Below are 26,128 nucleotides of genomic sequence, written 5' to 3' on the forward strand. Positions count from 1 at the left end.
AGACCTGCAAAGAAGGAAAACTAATCTATTTTACTGACACCTTTGCATCTGAATTTTGATGTGCCTTTAGTTAATCATGCAATCCCCCTCCATCACTCACTGTGCTATGAACAAAAGCCTTGTTACTTTAATCTGGACTATGCAAAGCAGGTCTTTGAGGAGCAGCAACTATGTGTAATCTGTCCTGATCCATGCAGTCAAATTACCGAGTTAAGATACATTTAATGGCCACCCTAATGATGCTGCTAATTGAAGAATGTTCAAAAAGCCAACCAGCGTCTATTTTTTTTTACCTGCTTACCCAAGCTGGGTTGTGTATTTTGGAAATCATCCGAATGTTCATTTGGAAAAATCCTTATGGAGGGGGGGTACTTGTCACCCCATGTTGTGTCCAGGCCTTTGAAGTGCTTAACTTCCACAGAGACTTCCACAGCATGCCCACGCTGGTGGAAGAAAACAGCCTTTGTCGGCTGCCACAATAGGGACCTTTATCTTTGTATGCTAATCTCACCATCTTTTTGCATACAATGGTTTCTTCACCATCGGAGAGGCACAACATGGCGGGCTCGCTGACTGGCTGTTTCCTGCCCACTTCCGTTGTGCTAATGAGCCATATGGATGGGGCACTTTGTGCAGTTTTAACATGTTCTACCTTTGGGTTACAAAAGGGAGAAAACACAGTCCGTTTCAGGCAGACATCTCAACATCACTGGCTGATATAGAGCCATCGTCATAAAATAAACATTAAATAATAAATATTTACAATAATGTCCTATCTTGAAAACATGATAAAAAAAATTAGATTGCCATTGCAATCTGTTTTTCTTATCAAGTCAGAACATTGTTGAGTTTTATTTTCTGCTTGGAAATGATGATGAAAGAATGACAAAGCATTTACCATATTTTCCTACATTAACTTTTGCAGTACTTAAGCAATAAAGGCATAAAACGATTTGTGCTCAAGGCTGGCAAGTCATTTAAAGCTCTGTAGTTTGGAGGGTTAGACTGATATGTACACAATATTAAGAATAAAAAACGATTCGCTATGAGTTTTGTATCGTTTCTTGTTTAATGAGATACAATATAAGAATTCTGTTCCGAACAAAAACATTATTTACTTTGCGGTCGTGGTCAATACTGATAGTATCATAACATATCATTTCAGTTAAGACAAAACAACAACACTTCAGAAGCAATTCCATAATCATGAACGTGACATTTACTGAACGGTAGCACCTGTGTCATGAAGTCAGGTCAGAAGGTTTTATAGCGTATAATCCGAAGACATGAACGAGCTGTGATTACTCCTATCACCAGTATCATGGAATTGCCGTGCGCTGTGAAGAAAGCACAGCTTCTGCTGCAAGGCCCCTTGTTCTGTGAGCACCAGCCCGTTCACAACGCTGAGCCCACTCAGAGCCAGCTCGGCTCGTCTCACCTCCAGCTGAGCGAGCAGCGCCGCAGAGAGAAGGCCAGGCCCGTGCTCATGTGCCCCTTTCGCTCCCGGCCTCCGCCCTGGCTCACATGAGCAAGGGTCACAGAGAGGTCATGGCCCGGGAGGACGCAGTTACAGTGCGCTGACCAGCAGCATACGCACATGAAATCTGGACCCCTGCAGCGCAAGGACCAAAATTACATGAACCAGGAGTTCACCTCTATGAAACACAGTGGTATTAGTTACATCTGTCACAAATATTTTATTCTGGAAAGTTTGAAGGTGATCATAATCCATATCTACTGTTTAGGAACATAGGGACCCTCTGAAACTTTATTTGTGTCCCTCAAACTCATTAAACCACAATTTTTCACAAGTAGACATTTTTACAGTTTATAGAATGTCTACCTAAATAAAAGATAAAGAAACTAACCAGCTTGCAGACTCCTTCAGTATCAAGAACATAAGGCTTGCATAATATCTTATAAAAGTCCAGTGCACTAGCATTTACTCGGCCCCTGTCAACATTTTTCATAGGTAAGCACACTTGAACTACCGTCTCATTAAAAATAATTAATAAAACTAACCATTACAATCGCCCCTTATGTTTGTAACAATGACTCAGAAATTACACTGTTGTTCTGTTTTATGAGTTTTCTCTCAGTACAATTAGTTAAAATGGCTTATTAATAGTAAAATAATTGCCAAATGTACATAGACAATACAGTTGAAAAGTCCTATAATAGCAAAATTAATGTCCAATATTACCCATTTCATTCAGAAGCTTTTTTGCATTTTACCTGCTTATTATATTTTACCTTTAAATATTGTGACAGTAATAAAACATTGTTTTTGTGAATAAGCTATAAAATAACAACATGCATATATATATAAACCAAAAATTAAATACCAAACAAATGTAAAAATGTAAAGTCGCAAATACACAAATTCAAGAGAATAGCTCAAAAAGGACATGACTGTATAAATCTTATTGAAAGACCCTGTAGTGTTCAGCTTGCATCAGGTGCCACTGAGTTCATACTAAAGCCAGTTATCTAAGTGTGTAGGGACCCTTGGGTTGGTAGCACAGCAATGACAAATGTAAGGTCAAAGTCAAACCACTAGAGACTCAGCTGTGTACTAGCTGCTTCCCAATTACGGTCCTACCCATGAGAATGACGCTGAACATACTTGCACTAACCACCTAACCATCTTGTAAACAGTCTGGATCAACGCCTGCTTATAAACATGTGATATAAGTTTATACACAGGGAATTGAACGCCATGAATAAAAAAAAAATTGTCAGCCATTCTCCTGTGACTGGAAGGCCAAATTATCAATGCCGTGGAAGCTGGCTTGGCCTTGACCACCTGTGGGTGTAGGTCTCAGAGAGGGTGCTCTCCTTAGCTCCCTCAGCCCAGGGCAGCCTGCCTTTGACCTGCAGGGCGTGACCCTTGGGCTTAGGCCTTCTGGAAACCTATAGGCTACGAACACAACTCCACTCACCACCTCCAGAATGGACGCAAAAATGCCAACAGCAATACCTGGCCCGACGGACTGCTGGACAGGAGCAGGGGGCATATAGAAGTTGGGCGGGAAGTCTATGGTTTGGTTGGTCAGCACAGAGTTTAAATTCCAGAAGAGCGGTATGAAGGAGATCACCCCGGTGAGTATTAGAAGTCCCCCGCCAAAGGAGAAAGCCAGTGTGATGGGTCTACGCTTATCCAGCCCAAAGTAGACATTCCTGAGGCCGTATATGATGCTGGAATTTGCGAAAAGCCCCAGGAGGAACGCTAGCAGCATGAGCGGCTGTGCGGCCACTATCTCGCTCGGCGTGAAAGTGTCCGACGGGTGCATCCGCTGGCAGTACATCACCTGGTTCTCAGACATCGGCAGCACATGGGTGAAGAAGCACGCCCTCCAAATGCCCACAAAGGCCAAGCCAGAGGTGATGACGGACAGGTCCGACACCTCCCATACCCTCCACTCCACCAGTCCGACGGCTACTATGGTGAGGATCCAGCCAACTACACCCACCCAAAATGCCACAAACTGGGCATGGGCAGTGTGGACCAGGTATGGCATGATACACCACTTCCAGCTTTCACTCTCTGCCGTGGGCCATCTGGCTTTCTGAACACACGCTCACATACCTTCCACTTGTGCTAACTGCGTACACACCTGAAGCAGAGGTTTTGAACCCACCGGCCGGTTCTGACTCTTGCCGCTCGAGGGCTTATCTCACCTCGCGAATCGTGACTTTCGCTGGTCCCGCCCCGTCTCTAAGAAACCCAGCAAACAAACCGCCAGGGTCCCTTAGAGAGAGACATGGAGGAAAGCAGTGTAGACTCAATTAGTCAAATAGACTGATAGTGGTAAGGAAAGCAAACACAGAGGAAAACAATAGATCAACAAAATCTCCATAGAACAGAGACTACACCAAGCAACGAGGAAGCGCAGGCGACTGAAATGTCACACCATTTGTAGTGGGATAAAACAACAAAGTCAGTCAGGCTTTCTCCTAAATCTTCATACTTAAGGTTTAATGTATGCAAATCAGTGCTTTTAAACTGTGTATGAACTGTTACAGTATGTGGAATTCTTTGGATAAGATGAATGAGTATGCTTCCTGCTGATATCAAAAGCCTCTTGTAGATTTAAGTGATAGCTGTTGCTCATCGAATAACACATATCACTACAATAAAATGGCTACTATACCAAGAAAAACAGTCATTAACTATCAGTGGCTTTCCCCCATGATGACATATTGAAAACATATTGAAAAATATTGACATATATTATTGACATATTTTTAAAAAACTGTTTAAAAAGAAACTGTTTTAAACATAGTTTTTCAATGTTTAAAAAGATTCCATATATATGCATACTTAAGCAAACAAAGTAAAATCCATTCCAAAAACACAGACAATATATATATATATATATATATATATATATATATATATATATATTTAAAATTGCCCTCCACCTTACCCTGATCTAAAGGCGCTGTTTAAGACGTGATGCGAGTCAGGACCTGAAAGCCTGCTAAACCTCATATCCTCCTCTCCGTGCATTTGCGTGTAACTAGAAAACGTCTGTGGTTCTGTCAATGATTGACTGTGAATACTAACCCACCCCTCACGGACACTGGCGAATGGCATTCTCAATAAAATCGTCATAGCACCTACACCATGAAGACACTCTGTTAGGCCAGACACTCTAGAGCATGTGATCCAGCACAGTAAAACCTTGGGAAATGGGAACGGCGTACTATTAAGCCATAAAACCAAAGTATGGAGAAATGTAGTTACAGTAATGTGTTATGATGCAATTATGATTCAAGATAAGTTCTTGATATGCTATTCGTTGTGACAGAATGTGTGAAAAATGGGAAAAAGAAGACAAATTCCGTTAAAGTTGTTTCACCTCATCACCCATTTAATGCTGTCACAGTGGTAGAAGCACCCTGCATGTTCAGGAGTACAGTGTATTTCTCTCTACGTCATTCTCACACTCACCAATAGAGGAAGGCTGGGCTTTTGGAGCTCAGGTTATTTCTCTGTGTCTGCAGACACCCTGAGCCTTTAAAATGGGGTCATTGCTCCAGGACACTGAAGAAATTCTAGAATTATTAGACTGGTCCGGGCTGGGCATGTTAGCTGCAAAAAGGTAATATATGATATCCAGCATATATCGTGATGTCATAGAAATGTCTTTTTTGAATGTATAATAACATAAACGTATGTTAAAATGAAGCCTCATCACTCCATTCAGGTCATTCTCCACATACAAATAAATTAATAAAATTCATACATACACAAGTTTTAAAATGCACCATCCCTGGTAGGAAAGGTTTTTGAAAGAGAAGTGATTAAATAATACATTCCATAAAATTCCATATATAGAATATTTGATGTCAATAATAACTACACAAACTAAAACAAATTCACCAATACCAGCCCTTTGATTTTCACATCTAAACACAAAACAACTGCGTTTAGGAATTCATTCAGAATATTGAATCAGGATGAAGTACCTCAGACATTATGAATAAGACTTAGTATTAAATATAAATACAAATTTTACTTTTGTTAAGAGTTGATTCAGCAAATCCACTTATTCCCTTTTGTTTCTGTCATGACTGATTACAGACAGAACCAGGTACCACGAAGTCTTTTGGGTCAGCCGAGAGTCAGCTGGTCACTTTGTTTCATGACAAGTGACCTTTATCTAATAAGACTAAATGACCAGGAGTTACACTTAGAGGCATTTAGTTCTATAATGTTACAATGAGAAAACATACCAACGCCAACTGGGATGAGATTAACGGGTATAAACATTCCTGTGACTGGCCATTGCAACAGCCAATGAGAGTACAGCATTTACTGCTAATTGTGCAAGATGTCTGGACATGCAATGTGAGTTTGGAACTAAGCATGGCCCGGCTTTACTGCACACTGATACACCGGATGACTGTTCATCATACATGACTCGGGAAATCCAAGGAAGACCATGGTTTTATCTTAACCCCCCGGGGCCAATTAGCCCCTTCTCGGCTCGGGTTAAGGTGAAGCCATGGAGCTCAGAGGTGTAGTCTCTGGTCCAGGGGCAGGCTGTCCTTCAGACACTTGAGCTGCTCATCGCCCAGCTTGATCCTGTCCTCGAGCATGCGCTGCTCAATGATCAGCGCCGCCTTCATCTTGACAAAGTGCTGGTAGTCCGCCAGGTGCTCCTTGCTCAGGTAGCCAGCCAGGATGGTGTGGACCAGGCGCTCCCTCCTGTCCAGGTTCTCCTTCAGCTCCTTGGCGTCTTCATGCTGGCGAATCAGCAGCTTGCGTTTCTCTGTCAGTGTGTGCTGCATGAAGGGGGGTGGGGGGGTACACATGGACAAACAGTAAGGACAAGAGAAGAGCCACTAAGAGCCTAAAGTCTAACGGGGCAGCCAATCTTATCCACTAAAGACTGGCAGGGATATTCAGCCCAACCAGTACCAGCACATATCATAAAACGAATCAATTATTTGTGGACAATCATTTAAGTGGGATCAGATGTATTTTACAGGGTTGGCCTGAAAAGCTATATGGGACCTTTTCTGGTCATCTATGGATTGTTTGACCAGCCTCACAGAGAAACAGATGTGGTTGTTAGTGAACTGACTACAGCTCTGCAATGTTCTTGCAGACCCGAGGCCCTGGGCAGAGCCGTACCTTCTCCTCGGCTGAGGCACCCTCTTCAAGGTTGTTGAGGGCGTTCTCCACACGTGCCAGCCTGCCGGATAGTGACAGTAGCAGGCTGACTACTTTGTCCAAGTCGCCGACAAACATGCAGAACTTGTCCAACTCATTGGGCTTGCATACGGCCCGCACCGTGGCTTCCACCTCCTCACCCAGGGCATCGTTGTCCCGCATGTCCTCCTGAAGGCTCTCCCGTGCCTCACGCAGGACCTGCAGCTTCCGGGCCAGGCTGTCCATCAGCTCCTGCTGCAGGGCGACATGCAGGGCGGGACAGGGCATCGCAGCTCTGTTATACTCGGGTGAGGTTTAGAGATTAGAGGTTAGCTCTAGTTTTAGTGCTGTTGCTAAGATAAGCAGCATTGTGAAACCTAAACAGTTGAAGTACTAGGAAAAGCCTTCGAGTAATTTAAAAATGTGTGATGATATCTTCAGGAAGTGCAGGACTTTAATTCCCAGGTGACGGTACTGCTGAAGCATGTAGCACCTGTCATGTTCCTCTAGTGAATCAAATAGCCACAAATGTATAACGATGCATAAATAAACATAGCTTTAATTCCAGTAAATTAATATCTTTTAATTAAGTAAATGAATACATATTTTTGTCCACATTCCAAGTGAGTTATGCCAAGCAGATTTGGTCCTCTTTTCAAAACTGAAACAATACCAGATCCTAGTGCCATACCAGAGCTAAAGATTCTGGTAATCTGGCATCATATCTGAATATCTCCTAAATACTGGAAGGTGATTATGAACATATGCAGACTGGCTGTACCTTCTTCTTTGATAAGTCGAGTTCATCTTCACAGTCCTGTTCCTTCATCTGTTCCTGCATGTCCTTCATCTTAATCAGGAGCTCTGCTTTGGGTGCTGAAGTGCTGTAGTAGGAGGAGCTTGTAACCAGGGAAACTGGGGTGGCTATTCTGTTGTCCACTCTTCTGGAAGTGAGACACATTTGGGTCATTGTTGTTATGTGTGAGTAGAATAATAATGATTTTATGTTAGCAAAGCCAACCTTTAATTTATATAGCAAGAAGCCAGAACAACTAAGTTACCCCTAAATCAATCAATCAACAGCATAAATAATGACCTTACCGTTGACCTGCCAAGTCTGAGAAAGTAAATGCCTGAGTCATGCCTGTGGTAACTTTATGGGCTGAATAATAAATCTGAACTAATTAACATACAACATTAAACCAGCAGAGGACAGTATTCTGAAACATTTCCTTGCGGAGTGAGTTTTTAAAAAAACAAACGTGGATCTCTAATATTGATTATTGATTGAATTGTTTTTCAGATTTGTGAAAATATTTTTTAAAAACACTAAATGCTCTCAGCATTTATTTACAATTTTTCAGTATTTATTTACACATCACTCCCCAGACCTGATGCTGTGTTACATTCAGGGAAATATCTCTAATCAAAAACTGCCTGTTTCACATACATACACACACAAACACACCAACAGCTCACCTCTCCTGGGTAGTTCTGACAGTCTGCTTTGTTGAAGTCTTTCGCCTTTGCTGTGCACCCTCCAGTAGGTGTTTTCCATCTGGGTAGATCCCCTCCATCATGTCCATGGTGGTCTTCATCTTCCTCTGATCCAAAATATCCACCAGTCTCTTATCTCTTACCATGATGTCCCTGGCTAGTTCGTCTCTCTTCTCATCCTCTTCAGAGAGCTCAGGGGGAACTGAACTTGTCTTCATCATCTCTGCATTGTCTGCTGGTGTTCCAACAGGAGTTTGGGCATCTGAAGAACTGGAGTTGGAACCATTCTGTGGGCTCTGGTGAGGGCTGGCACAGGACAGCAAGTGGGACTGCCTTGGAGAGCACGGTAGGCTAACCTGGTGGACAGATGTCTCATCAGGGCCTCCAGGCAATTCCCCATGCACCAGATAATGCCTACTTTTTGCTTGAACATCACATATCTGAGCTTTCTTCACAACAGAGCTGGGCTGTGATTTATTCTCCACCATGTTTCTGCGGAAGGAGGCAGTGTCCATGTCAGCCAAAACAGCACCAAATTGCATATGACAAAAACATTACTCGCTATGTAATTATACCATTCACAGTTCAAGCTGGATTACAGACTAAACAACAGCTATTTATAGGTAGACAAACATATGATTAAACTAGCGAATTAAACTTGTGATGAACATCATGAGTAATCACCTCTGAAGATCATCCCGGGGTGAAGACGAAGAGGACGCATATGCTGAAGGTATGCTCACTTCTGCACTCCAATGAGGGGAAGAAAATTGTGGAGTTACTTGAGGAAGCACAGCAGAGAGATCGTGTTCAGTTTCTGACCTGCAACCATTCCCGGGAGCTCGCAGAGAATGTGAGTCTTTATTCTGGGAGTGAGCCTGATTTGGGAGGGCTTTCAGGGGGTTTGATGGGCATGTGGCTTCTGGCCGTGTGGAGCTGTACTCCCTGGGCTGGGCAGGCTTTTGCGGCGCAGGGCCATTGTTTTCGGATGGAAGCAGTTGCTCAAACACTGGGCCTTGCAGACAGTGGTGGTGAGGGTATCGAGGTGGCAGAATGGCCACTCTGGTGGTGTGGACGGAGAGGAGATGTGCCGTGATGTTTCTGTGCTCCAGATCCCTGACTGTGTTTAACTCCAGAGGCTCAAAGATGTTGACATCACTGTGTCTCCTGTTAGATGTACTGAAACAGAAAACATACACACACAAAAATAAATTACAGACCTCTGGAAGGTTTCTCAGTGATGCGCATTACAACTTTGCTGCACCCATAGGAATATATAACTGAAATCTCGTCACTGGAAACCATAATACTGATGTGCGGTTGTGTCCAGGTCACTTTTTTTCCTTGAAAACAGCAACGTTCTGTGGTCTTCCAAACACTTTTCTCCATGACGGAGGAACTTCGGAACGGAGTCGGTTTACACTGCTGCTTGGGTGGAGCTGAACACTCCCCACCACGCATAATTTGAGCAGCTTTAGCTGGCTGAACTGGCACACTGATCGCCAGCCATATCACCAGCCTGCTCTTGTCCAGCGTTATGCAAATGAGATATGTAAATATATTACCCTGATGGGAGTGTAGAACACAAGAGCAGATATCATTTTTAATGGCTTTGAGCAAAGGTGATTTGACACAGAATGGAAAAGGTTATTATACCCGGGATAAATGTGCAAAATAATGCAAAGTGGAACACTGTTTTTTGAATCGTTTTTTGGAAGAAAACCACGTTTGAATCTAGAGTACTGTATATGTGTATAGCATGCTGTTAAAATGTACATACAACATAAGTATGTCATGTCATTGTTTAAAATGATCCCTAATACTTCCTTGCTGATTCACATCATTTGCAAATACCTAAAGGTTTCATCTTAAGTACATCATCGACGGTCACTACCTAATCCAGTAACTGGACATGCAATGGCTGACAGATAGTCAAAAGACTCTAACCTGCCAATATAAATCTCCTGGTCTCGCTTGCATTTTGGATGTGACTCTTCCCCAGACTTCTGCGCTGGCGTATTGATTTTCTGGTAAAGATAGGGAACATCCATTCAAGACACTTGCTTGGTTCCGTTATCAAAGGGGAAGCATGATTTAGTCTGTCTAAAACTATTTCAGAAAGAAGAAATCAGACATCAGCAACTGTATGGACAGCATTTAAAGCGAGGAGTCTTGAAAAGCTGCAACACAGAGTGGTTTGACATGCTCAAATCTCAATATACATTTGTTTCAGCTCTTGAATATCTAAAGGTTTGGTATGCATTAAATTGTACAGACCTTCAAAAATCAAACAGTATAATGCCCAAGATGTAAATGATGCGCTTTTTTTTTCATTACATTTATTTCATATAATTATAACAGAGTCTTATCTTGAGCTAGAAAGCTATAAAGTTCAATAATGAGACCTGGAAAGGACCTGGATATGGTCACATATCAATTTTATTTAAAAAATGAACTTACATCCTCTTGGTAGTCAGTTGAGGGAGAAGATTTGGACCTTTCATGGATGCAAACTAAACTGATGCGTTCCTCCAAATCTGCATCCAGAATATTCTCTGCTGAACGGTACCTGCTAGATATTTTTCCATCTGTTAACTTCCTCTGCAAGTTCCATGTTGCCTCATATTCTGCAAAAGTGCCCAGACGCTGTTTCTCCTCTCCTGCAGTGATACCTCTACTCCCATGGCTCTCTTTAGACTTTCTATTCTTTTCCCCTACAAAGGACATTAACTTATATTTTCCTCTACTGATGTCTTCAGTGATACTGAGAGGGAACTTCTTCAGGACAGGCCTGGAGAAGGCTAGCCTAGAAGCTCCTTCAAAGAACTTACATTTATCTTCAAAAGAGCCACCAGCCATGTGGTGTGAAGTTTTCACCTTCACTCCCACCTCATTAATCTTCTCAGGCTCTGAGAAGGAATGCACTCTCTTGTCCATGGGGAAACGCTTTCGGCTTCCAATGCGAGGGACTTGACTATTAGTAGAACCCATTTTTATGGATGATTCACTCCTAGGAATTTCCAGGTCTCTCCTCTTAAATGATGTGGCCTGTAGAACCCTGGCTTGGGCCTCTTTCAGATGGTCCTTATAGGTGTTTGTAAAAGAGCCATCTGATGAGGATGTAGAGGTCTCGGTGGACTTCCAAACGTCAGCGTCCTCACTTTCACCAATACAACTCAAAGATGCTACACTCCGGCTCTTCTGAAGCTGAGCTCTCTTCTCTTGGACCTCATTACGTAATGAGGTCGCATACCGGTCACTGCGCCTTCCCTGCTTGCCACTGGAAGGATCAGATGTTTCTTGCTGTGTGACTTCATTGGTTGATGCCATGGTACTGTTAGCCAGAATATGGCTCTCCTGTGCTAAAAAGTGCAACAATGGGGTCTTTTCTGGGCATATCTTATGTTGATCCCTGGAGATGCAAGGATTCCTGAGGGTATCTCCATGTGCTATTGTGGGAAGATTTCTCTGCTCTGTCTGTTGGTACAGTATATTCTTGCTGTGCTGGTTCTCATCAATTCCTCTATCTTTCCTCCATGGATTTTCCTTCTCTGTCTCATTGGAGTTGGACTTCACCATTGCAGGACTAGGTCCTGGTGAAGTACCTTCTGCGGGACATAAGATGACTGTCTGTTTGAAGTGCTCATTACCGCTATTGATCTCAGATGCCTGTATGTAAGGTGGAGGATATTTATACTTTATGGCCCTTTGAGACTTTTCTGGTTTCTGACCACTGCCATCCTTTGAAGTGTCAGACTCTGGCCTCGGTTCTTCCACCACCTTTGCCTGTGATATCAAGAGTGTTGGCTGTTGGGCAGTGATGCAACAGTAACGTAAATGCGCCAGTTCATCAGGGTTGTGCTCTTGGCCTGCACTGGCCTGAGATGCAGTGAAGCTCCTGGCCTGATAATGTACTCCTGCATTACTGGGTAGACTCTGTAGAGTACTGTAATAACTGCCAACGATCTGTGTTTTGGGTGCACATGCATTCATGGGTTGAAGGTAGAAGGAAACCTCATCGCTGTGCTGCCGCTGATGTTGAGGATGACAGGTAAAGGGATTTTGTAATTGTCTCACGTCAGTGGTCGATGAGGATAAGGACTTTTTTGTTTTGAGCCGATTTGGATTGTAGTCTTCAGCAGGAAGGTGTATATGGAGAAAATCTTTCCTAGAGAGTGTGTCGTAGGCACGTCGCGATTCGGGTCCACTTTCACTGACATGGTAGTCATCAAACCGCCTGTCAGTAACTCTACTGTGAGTCTTCTGTGAAGAACATGATGGAGGGCCTTGTGAATAGGGGACGGCTGATCCCTTTTCATAAACCTGAGCTGCTGTGAAGTTGTCACTGCGTGACGGTGTAGGTGGGGATGGTGAGGAGGCAGCTGAAGATTTATCAGGAATGTACCACACAGGGTTAAGGTTCATCCTCCCAGAGGAGGAGCATCTGGAGCCAGTCTGCTCCTCTAACCTAGCACTGGCTCCACCTCCATTGCTCACAGGAACCTGTGAGTTCCTGTGGCTTTCACTAAGGCTGCCCTGATAAAACATGTATTCTGATGAGGGGCTGTTGCTCTGATCAGCTGTACCACAGGAAAAGGAGTTAAATGCAGATTTGTGTTTGTGGACACTCCTCCCAGCCACTGAATGGCCTGCTCCACTCTGGGCCTTGTTAGTGGATTGCTTCGTTCGTTCTATATTTGCCACTGAACTGAACTGGCAGGATGCGTGTTGCAGGTCTGTCTGGACCAAACAGCTTTTGAAGTCATCTGAAGGCGAACTGGAAAATAGACAGCGTTACTCTACCTTTAGAACTGAGATAATGCAAAGCATCTGCTCATCTTAGCATTACAAAGGTGTTGGTGACAGAAGATCTAAATACAAAGGAATTTCAGCAGGAATGCCTATAAATTCACCCTGCATCACATGCTGTCTGTCCAGCAGGTCCAAGCACAGGAGTGGCTTCGGTATGTGGCAGTTCCAAGGTATTTTCAGAGACTTTCGCAGAGTGCCAGGATTCAGGTCTGCATGAAGGTTCATTCCTCCTAATGGGTAAATAGAAAACACATCAAAAGGATTACAGTTCTCAATGGAGTGAGAGGGTTGGCGCTTTGCTGGCCCTCATGTTAAATCTGCATCTGCAAAACTATAAATGTGAAAGTCATAGCTGGACTAATACCATTTCACCCAAGACAATTATGGGAAACTGTTACTGATTTGTAACACACATACCCTTTGAAATTATTCTTCCTGAGAACCATGCAAGACAAGGAAGAAAATGAAACCCCATGTTAGAGAGAATCAACAATCAGTGTCAATATTGCCACATAGCATATGTCACTGCAGAAGAATGCAGAAAACTGATATACCATTGTAAGAAATATCAGTCCGATTATTACCAGTTTGATAGGAGCCGATGAGTGACCATATTGGAAATCAGATTTCTGTGTAATCCCTTGCTTGCACATGAACAGAACAGCTATGGCTAACCACATGGCATTATGGGTAATACTGAAGTGTAGCATGAGAGGTTCATGGTACACAGGAGAGGATCATGGGGCTGGGGACTGCAAAATACCTCAGAGAGCTTTGCTTAGAAATCTTCCTTAGAAAGCTTCTGGCCACATCTGTCACTTTCTGCAGGCATTGATTGTGTTACAATATCCACCATTTTCAACTTCCTGTACAGCATATAAAAGGAAGGGGGACATACAAATTGCTCAGTCAGAGGCACCTTTCACCATTTCTTCAGATGTCCATACGTCACCTAAAGTATGTATGGCCTGGACTCAGAGAGAGGGGGTGCTTCACACTGAATCATTAACCAACAATCTAACGTTAAATAATCTCTTTGGTCACCAAAATTTTACAGTGTATTATTTTACAGACACATGCTTGAACAACACACTTTCCCGTACAAACCAATATCTTAGCAACACCTGGGCAACTCCAATGTTCATGATTGTTTTTCTCCTAATATTTTAAATGCAATATCTACAAGAAGAAAGTCATTTAAATATGGAACTTGTACAGTGCACAGATTCTATGCTAACTCAGAATTGTACTGAGTTACTCAGTACAATGCTCCCAAGTTTACATGAACCAGATCAATCTGCCATAGGGCCAGAGTGATACATGGATTGCATGTAGGGATTAGCCTGTTAAATATGTAGTAATATAAAATGAAGACTAGCTTCTTTTGTTCAAGCTGTTGTCTGTCTAAAAAAGAACATTTCTATAATGTAATCACTTCCATGAAATAAGGATTGCTATAGAATACACCATTTCTATTACAGCTTACAGAGATATAGTTAACATAGGGCTGACGTGTCTCCCAACATCATCTAACTTTTGCAGGTCAAGTCAAATTATTAAATGTATTCAATATATAATAAATGCAGTCAGTGAAAACAAATTGCTATGCCAATTTTGAGTTTTGGTTTTAGGCAACTGTACAAATGCAAATGAGAGCTTTTCACATGTAGTCTTTTAAGACAGCAGGCATTCAGATGTTTGTCATCATTAGTAAAGGCACTTTTGTAAAACACACTGTTAGAGAGTAACTGGAAAGACCTCTACAGTGATAAAAATGTTAAATGTCTTATTCCACATATGACAAAAGCATATAATCTGATTTACCTGAATAGATACAGGAAACACAAAGCATTATAAACTTTGATTGTAAACCTATTTAGTGTAAACTCCTTATAAACTCTAAAAAGCAACAGACTTGGCAATAAATGAAAATAATATCTACTAAGGAACAAAAAAGTCAACTCATTTGTCAAAAACACAACTCACCTAATCTTTGCAGTAAAAAGCAAACCAAATGCATGATTATTTTCTTATGCGTTTAAATTTATTCCTGCGTTCTATTCAGCACTTACACTAATAAAGGTGAAAATGAAGTTTGCTTTGGTGCATATTTTTCTAGACAATGTCTTCCACTCATGCTTTAAAAAAGGGCATGAGTACTAAGGAACCTCCTGGAGTCAGGAAGTTTGAGGCATTTATACCAGGACCTCCCAACACTCAGGACAATACCTAAAGGCAAATGTAGACTGACCAATAGACAATCCACACTCCTACACACACACACACAAACACACACACACACGCAAGCTCCGCACAAAGGCCACACCCCTATACCATCCACAATCACTGAGTGGGTGGCTGATGGTATTTGCGTGTCCTAGACAAAAGGAGATTTTCTTGGAGGATTATGAAGATTTAGCTCCTGTAGCAGGGAGGGTATGGGGCTGTCCAGTCATAACAAGTACCATAATCTGCTCCTCTGATAGGCTAATGGCCCATAAACAATGGGGGCCTGCAGAAGGAGGCCCTCTCTATTTGTCACAACTGACTAAGCATTCATCTGTTAGTAACTGTAGGGTTTTGGGCCATCTGCAGGGACTAGCCTAACTATAAATGCTCATGCAATACAATCTATGACTGGAGATGATTCAATTCAGGAAGTGTCCAAGTCTTGACCATACCAGATCAAATCCTCCTGTATCTTCTCCATATGCGATAATACAATGATTAAAGTATCTTACGCCACACCAAGATCCCATTTTTCCTTAACCAGCCAGAAGGCACAGAGAAGGTAATATGCTACTGAAATGATATTCAATGTGCCTCTTGCTTTAGTGTCTTCTAAATGGAAATATGAACTCATCTGTATTTTTTCTGCCTGTTACAAGCTGTAAAGCACCCCTTCTTGGTTGTTTTTTCCCAAATGAATAAACAAACAATTGGTTAAATTCTTCCTTAAATGAGTCACTGCGTATTTGTCTGGTAGCCCCAACTACCTGTATGTGGGGCAGAGAGCAGGCATAAGCCTGGCCTAATTACTGAATGGAGTCAGACAGACAGTGCACAAAAGAAAGTACCACTATAATAACAACCAGGCTCGGTGTGGAAGGGGCACCACAAATCCTACCACAGCCTTCTCCAAACTTTAGTGCCACTCTGATGGAAGGCCAAACATTTCGTTTAACCGATATCCCTTTGATTTTTAGAATGATAAATAATAATTTCATTAAGTTGCAGTAACAATTAGAATTTTAAGTTTATGTTCCAATCACTCAAGGCCCTGAGGAGAAACTTTCAAATGATCACTCCATTGTGAACATGGTTAATCAACATCTTACATGGTTTCCTAGACACTTATTACATGATAATAAAAAGATTCTCAAGAGTCTTCTTAGCATGTGGAATATATGTGCACATTTAAAGAAATGAATTACATTAAATTGCATTAATGAAACTAATGCAGGATATCTGCATTGTTGAATCTTAGTCACCTGCAGGCGTGGGACCCACGGCCAGAGTGAAAATGAGAGTTCATGTCAGAGTTTTCTTTGGAGTCTGAAAGTTTACCTGGAACTGTTTAGCACTGTGTTTGAGAAGACAGCTCTTTCTCAATGAGGCATATGGATTAGCACAGGTCTACTGATCCCATGGAAATGTGAGAAGGGAAGAGAGTGAAAAAGAGAAAACCAACTAAGAGAAAGAGAAAGGCAGAGGACATGCCTGATGCGCTGCTGCATTCTTCCACAGTGACCTGCGGGAAATGGGGATTGTTAGAAGCACGTGACATCACACACACTCCTCTTCAAGCTCTGTGTTATTCACAAAAGAGAACACACATGACACACTTCATTTTCGCAGTGGGAAATAAAAGTGGGTAAAGACCACAGATCCGCAGTGAGCCGTTCCTCTATGAAATGGGACAAATAAATATGGAGGGTGATGACAAACGACATGGGGAAGAGGCAATTGTATTTGTGACTCAGACACGCATCTTTTCATGCTGACTGGACAACCTAATCCTTACCGTAAGACTGACTTTTCGCATCAGCATGTGCATTCTGCGTGTACCGAAACACAGCGCTGTGACTGATGTGGTCGAGCTTCCACCCCTCAGCGGCAAGTGGCTAATCCTGGTAGCTTCCGTACACTACTACTCAGCTCCCGCTCTCGTGAGAACACACGAGCAAAGGGCATTAAACTCAGCCCAAGCAAACGCTCGCTCCAGAGGTCAAAACCAACATGACCACTCCATCCACCATTATGTACGAGAAAATAAAGGGTGTGTGTGATGCCAAATCTCTGCAGAGACTACACTTTCAGAGAGACTGAAGACAGGCTGTAGTTTATGTGTGCGATTGTGCAGAAGTGTTGACATGAAGCCAGACATGGCCCACTGGCTGTAATCAGGGAGCATCATTTGTACTCATATAATGTACTCTGCCATCACTTCAAGGATAACTGTTATCCAACTTTGGCTTTGCCCAAATATGTCATGGGTAGAGCTGTGCGTAATCCTTTCCTTAAACTTAACCTTAGACTTCTTCTAGTTTAAACAAATAACAGTGTTAGTGCTCTAATTGTTTTAATATGTGAAAACATAAAATAAATAAATTAATTCAAATACAAAAACAGCTGATAAGCATTTTATAAGCATCTAACAAACATACCAGCAAGAGAGTTCTCTGTCCATTTCTGTGTTACTACAGCTTCAAGCAAGTAATGCATTTGCTGAAATACCTGATTAGCTGGATAGGGTAGAGATGTATTCTTCTCTAGAGAATGCCACAATGTACATAGCCAAGAACTAAACAGAGCTTAGGCCCCTGTGTTAGATTACTCTGTCCCCAAAAAGCCCCACCAAAACAATGGGCTCACACACCACAGCCAATCCTGTGAGTAGAATGAACTCACCTGGGCAATGGCACCATCCATTCTCAACAGGAAGGGGGGAGTTTGGTCAAGGATATTACCATTCCCATTTACAGTCCTATAATTTTAAGACAGTAGACCTGTTCTTTTATTTTCATGTAATTCACACATACAATTTAATTAATGTAAGTAATGCATGAGTTTATGCTACGTTTTAAACTCAGAGTTTACTTTGTTATCCAGTTTGCTAAGGTTTGACCAGCTTTGGGGGCTGTAATTGGATTCTGGACTAAGGCAGGAGTAGCCAGGCAGCACTGAGGCTAAATGACTTGGAGATTATGAAATACGTTAAGAAGTAGAAGCAGTTATTACACATCTTAAAAAGTTCATTTCTACTGATTAAGTCCATCTTTATGTCAAGACTGAAAGCTTCCAAAATGTCCTTGTGACAAATATACTTTCAAAATACAAATATAATTTTTATACCCAGTTCAAATATGGTAAATGTTCTATGCTTAAATATCCAAATTGTTGATATTACTTGCACAGTGGAGATTTTAACCCTATTAGTCCATTATCAGAAATGAGCATCAGACCCAGTCATCTCAGGGTTTCTCATTAGTTACTACTATAAACACCAGTAATACAAATACAGCAAAACTCACAAATTATTCTCTTTCTTCAAAAAATGCAAATTTCATTATGTAAAAAATGTTATTAAACTACAACGCTGACATCATTCTTGCCACTAGATGGTGCCGTTAATTCAGTATGTAAGAGCCCATGTTCATGAGGTGAATGTTTGTGCCATGGTTGCATATCAAGCATCCCCTGTGCTATAGTACTGTGTGCCATTGGATTAATCACACTGAAAAACGCCACTAACTGAATCTGATGATATGGACAGTAAGAAAAAAGCTGCACCAAACTGTTATAACCAGACTATGTAAATTCTGACATGAATTCCCCAAAGAACATGTAATCCTGAAAATGGTAATCCAACTAATCCAGCACACCACACTCCCCAAGAGTGCTACACAGTGAGTGCTACACAGATGCCTATGGCCTGTTGAATAAATCCTCATCTTCCCAAGCCCCACCCAGCATCCCTTTCCATTAAACGACACAGTCATTAGATCCTCATTAGATTCTCCACGGAGGCTGGTGGGGTTTCCCTGCCGGCCCGGCAGGGGCCGGGCTTCCCACTTGGCCTTGTCTGAAAGGTGCCCCAGAGGCACCCCATGCCTTTACCCTCACGCTGGCCTGCCAGCCCTGGCACCGTGATGCTGGAGTTCAGAGAAAGCCTAAGAGGACAGGTCATACCGACGTGGTCATACCGCGTGCCTTCAAACATACTAATGAAGCCCCTTTGTTCCATCTTGCTGAATAATGGTGCCATCCTCTGCCTAGCAGCACTGGCCATGCTTTCGTTGTAGCTCCATTGCTGAACCAGGCCTGGAGCTTCAAATGCTTCCAGAAATAAAGGTAGAAGGAGACTACACAGCTAGCGTCTCAGTTGATTTTCATTTGATTTCATTTGATTTGCTTTCATACATAGATTACATCTTACATAGGTTGTTCAAGAATGTCCATCGCTATACTTGTCTATTTTTAAAAAATAAAAGAGGTATGTAAACACTATAAGAATAACCAGGCATGCCCAACACAATGTAATCTCTCATTGCAAAAGCAGAACAGTCATTTAAAATGGTCTCCACCTGGTTCATTCAAAAACATTCTAAAACTCCAAGGACACAGACACAAAAGCAGCCTAAATTCTGGACTGAAACAGAATTGTGGCATTCTCTACAAATTGCCACATTAGAATTTAGTATGGACATTTCCAAATAAATGCTATTTTATACATAGGGTTATGATCCCCTGTACATTTTGTGAAATAAGAATGTAGAAGCATATAATGTCGTTCACACATTCTATTTAAATACAGGCATCTTCCTGCACAGGGGAAACACAAACCTCACTTATCCATTGGGGTTGAGTAATGACCGGTTATTGCTTAGCTTGTGGACTGGCAAAGTGACCTCAGACACATTAGCAGACTCAGAAGAATCGCAAGGGCAAGACCAATGGCATGTTTATGAGGTCTGAACCTATACCTGTCATGTCCAAAAAAATGCAACAAGGCCTACCGTTTGATCTCCAGGGTCAGGCTTTTGGATGAGCTCTTCACTAGGCAAATGGCCTCTTTTCTGTAGCCACTTAGAGGAACGCCATTAATACTGACAATCTCATCTTCCACCTGGAGATGGGCGGATGCTGCTCGGCTTCCCTCTTCTACCTGTTCAGATAGACACACACACACACACACACACACACACACACACACACATACACACAGTGTGTACTCTGCTATTAAGTGTTGTGACAGAGCAGAATATATTTTATTTTATTTTCACTCATAAATAACAGAATTTTACCAAGTAGGTCCACAGTGCAACAGAAACAGCAGCCTGCAGCTCTGTGGTCAGGACCCTTCACACTGTGAGCAGCAGATAAGCTTGTGCGGTCACACTGTCTACACAGCTAAGCCTTTGTTAGTCCTTTTCTACTATCACGTTTGCTAAATGACATCTGGTGTGAAACTGGGCAGCACTGATACGTGTAGTCAACATGTTTGAGAAGCATAGATAACATATATTTAACCTAACCAAACGACAGTAATGATGAAAACCCTCATTCGGTGTGGAAATGTCTAACAAGAAAAATGAACCACAGATCGAGTCTGCCAGAAGACAGTGATGAGGACAGACTTGCTGTATCATTGCTTAAGCCAGAGGCTGTATGACTAACAGGGAAATTCACACATGGCAAAGTTAATAAGGAATAACGCCAAAAATGTTCCTCATACTCATGTAAGCTCCTAAAAGGCCCCAGGGCAAGTTCTGCACCAGGGCCAATAAAGACCTGATGTGAGAGATAAAGAAGGAATGCGCTGTGCATTTTAGACTACACAGTGACCTCACCTAGCACAACCGCTGTGCTGTGAAACAGGGCCCAGCCCACAAACGCGGCGTCGCGGACAACAGCCTATCAGCTCTCGGCAACACCAGGTTTCGTTCCTCCCATTCAGAGACGGAAGAAAGGTGACCCGAGTATGACGGCTAAAACATTCATGGGGCTGAAATGCAAGAGGACCCTGGGGGCCCTGCCTCCCAACCTCCGACCACAGGGGGGAAAGAGCAGAAGACAGCAGGCCCTAGGCGGCTTGGGGCGGGGCCCCACCGAGCTAAGGGGCTGGAAACCGGCAGCAAAGCACTTCCAGAGATGACCCTTCGTATCTATTACGGAAGGTTACCCATGATCAGCAAGACATGATTGGCATCAAGGCTACAGCCATTTCACTCTGTTTAGAGTCTAGGGTTAACAGTTACCATTATCAGGTAAACAGTTACTCTCTGTTGAAGGTCAGAGCCTCTTAAAATAGTTCTGGACAGAACTGTCTTAGGTAGAGCATAGTTATGGGATGATCACAAATTAAGTCCATGGTTCAGGGAATACCAACATGTTTATCCAATAACAATAAAAGTAAAAAACAATATTGTTAATCATAATAATATTAATATTAAGAGGAAGACGGCTTTATGTGTACAATGTCTTTGTCAAGGTCGATTTACAGAGCATCAACAAAAAAACCTTCAGTAAATCCCCATAACAAATGACACATTTGTTGTGGCGACAACAAGTGTGTGAGTTGTCACTGAACATGTGCAGCCATTGAAGCCATCACTATCATTTATAATTAGAGCCCTGCATCAGTGTGTATGTACATACATACAGCAGTGAACGAATCTCTTATGGCACAAGCGTGCTATAGTTACACTGGTGTCAGTGAAAAGCACCGTTAAACAAAACACACGTGGAACGAGGAATGAAAACAAATAATGAGGAATAAAAAATGGTGTGTGGCATAAAAGGGAAAAGGCAAAGGACATCTCTGGCCTCCGGGAAATTAAGCCTCTGATTCCAGGAAAAGGCTCAAATATGCTGGGAATTTTAATTATAAGCAGCTTGTTAGCTTGTTTATTTTGCCATCACTTGCTCTGTAGCAGACACAGTTGCAGCCCGAACAGTCCCAGTAGACATGAGGAATTAATCATCCAGTTTCACCTAGAGTGTGGGCTTACTGAGCCAGCCAATGCCACTACAAATCTTCCAAATATTGTTTATTTATTGATCATGATCCAACTGACACAGAGAGTGTAACAAGACATATTCAGCTACACCAAAGAGGTCTTCATAATATACAGTTTGCAAAAAACAAAACACATCATCACTCTCCTCCACATTTGATAGGCTTCTGCAGTCAATTACCCACAATTTGATGTCTGTGACCTTTGAGGGCTGGAACGAGAACAGAAAGAGTGACATTGTTTGCATGGCCTTGGAAAAGCTGCGTAACGCAATCCAGGACTAAATTTACCCTGTCACACCTCACAGGCCTATGTACAGCACAAATAATTCAGCATGTTCCCAGAATCCCACAAATCGCACGCATTCCCCTCCAGCTCCTGACACTGCTGGCGCCCCTGGTGCGACCTCCTGAGATTCTCTTCCTCATGCTTACCCCAAGGAGACATTTCAACACTGGCTGACTGTGGATCAGCGTTTTTCCTTTCATGTCTTTTTGAGTGTCCCACTGCTCCCAACTCTAATCCTGGCTTTGTAAGTTCTCAGTCATAAACCTCTTTGCCTCACCTATATTCATATGGCAAGGCCAAAATGCAGCTTGGTAACCATTACAAGTCTCTAGCATAATATTTGATGTCCTTCATCCAGTGGATCACTTCAGAAGTCTTGTAAAGGTCAAAGAGGATTTTTTATGAACTTCAAAAAATGATCCACCAAAAAATTCCTGGAAATGTGTACTGGCTATATTTATAACAAACCCTCCGGTCACACCAAACTTGGGATCTCCAAACTACAGGGCCTCTGGCCAAATCATCTACAAAGTTCTATGTAATTTTGTTTCATGACACACAGAGGTCAGGGGGAAATATAAATCTTCTTTAACATCTACATGTTAAAACCTTTGAAACACACAAAAGGAAGGGCAGCCAATGTGAATGTACCTGTAGGCCAGAGACTTAGAATGAGAATGTTGCATGCCAAAGAGCAGTGTGAGGTCATGTTTTCAGATAAAACACACTGTGAAGTGTGAAAGAAGTGAAGTGTGAAATACATCCATTTCAGATGAAAGAAGCTAAACCTTTTCCACACAGCACTGAAGAAGCGGTCAAGGCACAGTGTAGGAATTGCAACTTGTCTTACTCATCTCTACTTACTCTTGTCTTATAAGATAAACGAGGACGGATCAGCTTGTAACGGTCCAACACATCATATGTCTTAACTGCATCAAACTCTTAAAGATCACAGAATTGTTCTTACACATTTGTGATTTCCATTGACGTAATGTCTGTGAGGAAATTGATTTAACTCTATTGCCTAAACATATTCATACACACACACACACACACACACAGCAAATATGTCAGTGTTAAATTAACACCTACAGTGATAGGCCTAGCTTTACATAAATTCTGTACGAATCATTTCAAACTGTAGGTGTTAATTCAAACCTGGTCTTTTTCTGTGCATATTAGTAGACCACGTACCAGAGTATTTCAGGGGGGGGAAAGAAAACTAAGTTTAAAAGGCTTTGTATTCTTTATCTTTATTTAGTATCTTTATGACAAATTGATAATTTGGGTATCGGATGGCTGTATTTGTACTGGCTGTACCTTTGTAATGAGCAGTGGCTCTTGGTGCTCCAGTCCTCCTCTCAGACTAAAACCCCAGGGAGCTCCTCCGGTGAGGACTACGTCTACAAGCTCCCATTCCGGGCCGTCCTCCCCAGTGAGGTGGTCCGGAGACCTCCGTGGTTGAAGATCGCTAGACGTCCTGCTCTCTCCTGATAGATCTCCGAGGTACTGGCTGGCGTCTACAACTTCCATCGCGCTCCCGTGAGATCACAACAGGTGCTATGAAGTTTTCCCACACCATTGACCAGTCAATTCGGCAAATAAAATAATGTATTCTATAATAATAATAACAATAACAATAATAATAATATAAAGTAAAATACAATTATCGCACTACGATGTGCTTAGACATCGACTATGCAGTCAGTTTCTTTAAACGTGCCTGGCGAAAATAGAGAAACGGTTTACGCTCCATGATGACAGTGTTGTGCTCGCCCGCTCTCTTGCATTAACACCTGTATCATCTTGATTTTCGACGTTTTGTGTCAGCTACATTATGATAAATTCAACGGTCCATTGCAATCCTTTCTCCGGCATAACAGTGGCGATATATGAATCCAGAAAAGCAAAGGCAAAATATTCGAAACAAATCCTCGCCGTAATTCCATATCTTGTTAACTCTTGCACTTTGGTGGTATATCAACTGTAGATGGGCAGTAAAACATGGAAAGTATACTATTTGTAAAAAAATAAAAATAAAAATAAATAAAAAACCAAAAACCTATTCTACATAACGACTTTAAAAAACGTATGTATAGGAAGGGTAAAGCATGTGTAGCGCTTTCGAAGTTTGGCTTTCATCCTCCGAGGAGAATAACTATTTCGCCACCAGAGACGCGTAACGTGTCCTAATCTGCTGCGTGCTCACCTGCGCCATCTGTTGGTAGACTACAAAGTAGACGGAGTGAAAGCATGGGCATATTACTCTGGGTAACAAAATTTGAACTTTTGTTTCCCAAAGGAAAATAGGTGGACATTACAGTATGTGTTACGCTGAATTCGAATCTGGGTTTTTTTTGCTTTTGTTTTTTATTACGTATGGTTTTTTAAGTGTGTAATTTTTACATTGATTATATATTACTTATCCATGAATAAGGCTATTATTTCACTTAAAATGTGTACAAGCATATTTTTTAAATGTATAATGTATATGTTTTGCCTTTATGTATCCATCTTCTTAACTGTTAATTACTTGTCAGATTTGTAAGATTGATAAACAGTTGGAGCAAATAACGTATTCGGGAAACTAGGAGTGGTTAGGACAAAACATAAAACAGGCTTATACAAGCAGGATGACATTTACTACTCTAGCATTCAATTAACACTATCTAACATGCAAAAGACGCTTTGGACACAGGAGTGTAACTCCCTTCGGCATTCACTCACGAAGATGGAGCTCTGCATATTGTTTTTGTTTTTTTTCAAGTTCCAGTAACATTAATGCTCTCTAGTGTGTGATTTCAGTCATAACAGAGTTTCAACATCCTGAAGCCCGAGTTTTTGTTACACTACCAACTCCTTGACTTCATATGATCTTTTCCTATCTTATATAGGTCACCTCTCCTGGACCAAACTGAGGAAAACTTCATATCCAAATTCAGATGAATAAACACTAAGCCATTCCAATAAGGGCAGCATTAGATGAAGCATGTTTGTTTTATAGCATGTAGTGAGTGATGAAATATTTTAAGAGAAACAACATAAACACTGAGATGGTACAATAATATAATGACAGATTAACTGTACTAAAACGCTGTTGAGCTTGAATTTGTACAGCATTTGAAATGTCCTCTTTTTTTAGTCCTAAATAGGATTCATGTAACCTTATTCATAGTAATCTCATTTAGCCTCATAATAATGTATTTTAACTGGTTGCCAGTTTGGTTGTCCTCCTAAGATCTTTTGCCAGCACTGAAGATCACTGTCATTTAACTCTGCACATTGTTAATTAGTGTTTCCTGTTTTCACTACTCCAGCAGAATTTCGATACAAGGGGACAAAACCCAATGTGTGCTGAGTGCAGAGTGAGTTCTTTTTAGAAAAGTAGTGGATGTGGATTTTTCATGTTTTCAGTCACTTGGTGCTTGTTCAGAAATTCCCTCTGAATGGTCCATTATTCAGATCCATTATATATACTCTCCGTGGTTACTTACCCTACTTTCCTGACGTCATTTGCCATTTGTCAGGGTTGCCCTGGCAACCACTAACATCCCCAAGAGATATGTCTTGTGGATAGGACAAGTGCTGTTTTTGTTTTAAAGTGTCACTGTATAGATCAACAGTTTATCTTCTCAGAAGAATAACCATTTTTACTACAGGGCAACATGTATAAATATCAATTATCATGGTAGTATTTGACTTTTGTTACATTCAACATTCTTCCACCTTAGTGAGCAGGACAAATTATCTTAATATAGTTGTTGAATTATACAATATAAATCTTTGTCATATTTTCCCCATCTTTTTAGACAATAAAGATCACAAAAGACTTGTTTTGCAGAAAATA

General features: G+C 41.7%; 2 protein-coding genes across 4 annotated transcripts; both read right to left on the reverse strand.

Annotated features, from left to right (window-relative positions):
* Window positions 1-2,738: 2,738 nt before the first annotated feature.
* LOC113578027 (claudin-34-like) lies at window positions 2,739-3,521 on the reverse strand. Its single transcript, XM_027011001.2, has one exon. The coding sequence runs from the start codon at window positions 3,519-3,521 to the stop codon at window positions 2,739-2,741; it is 783 nt and encodes a 260-aa protein (XP_026866802.2).
* Window positions 3,522-4,856: 1,335 nt separating this feature from the next.
* On the reverse strand, window positions 4,857-24,364 carry shroom2b (shroom family member 2b). 3 transcript variants are annotated; one of them, XM_027012957.2, is made up of 10 exons: window positions 23,602-24,364; window positions 19,993-20,141; window positions 13,075-13,203; window positions 10,622-12,938; window positions 10,109-10,188; window positions 8,846-9,340; window positions 8,144-8,653; window positions 7,446-7,605; window positions 6,647-6,919; window positions 4,857-6,294 (listed from the first exon to the last, which is right to left on the reverse strand). In XM_027012957.2, exons 1-10 carry the CDS (start codon window positions 23,812-23,814, stop codon window positions 6,022-6,024), a joined length of 4,599 nt encoding a protein of 1,532 aa, XP_026868758.2. In that variant the 5' UTR covers window positions 23,815-24,364; the 3' UTR covers window positions 4,857-6,021. The 3 variants fall into 3 exon arrangements, with proteins under 3 accessions (XP_026868758.2, XP_026868749.2, XP_026868742.2); XM_027012948.2 differs by having other exon boundaries at window positions 6,647-6,916; window positions 7,446-7,608; XM_027012941.2 differs by having other exon boundaries at window positions 7,446-7,608.
* Window positions 24,365-26,128: the final 1,764 nt, after the last annotated feature.

Source organism: Electrophorus electricus, chromosome 1 (genome assembly GCF_013358815.1).
Source record: "Electrophorus electricus isolate fEleEle1 chromosome 1, fEleEle1.pri, whole genome shotgun sequence".
Classification (NCBI taxonomy): domain Eukaryota; kingdom Metazoa; phylum Chordata; class Actinopteri; order Gymnotiformes; family Gymnotidae; genus Electrophorus; species Electrophorus electricus.

Excerpts from the sequence above, each read along its gene's own strand:
- LOC113578027 (XM_027011001.2), bottom strand. The coding sequence starts at position 3,521 with ATGCCATACCTGGTCCACACTGCCCATGCCCAGTTTGTGGCATTTTGG.
- shroom2b (XM_027012941.2), bottom strand. The coding sequence starts at position 23,814 with ATGGAAGTTGTAGACGCCAGCCAGTACCTCGGAGATCTATCAGGAGAG. Across the intron at positions 13,204-19,992 it reads CTGACCCTGGAGATCAAACG|GAGGAATGAACCTTCATGCA; the intron begins GTAGGCCTTGTT and ends TTTACCCATTAG. Across the intron at positions 6,295-6,646 it reads GTGCCTCAGCCGAGGAGAAG|CACACACTGACAGAGAAACG; the intron begins GTACGGCTCTGC and ends CCCTTCATGCAG.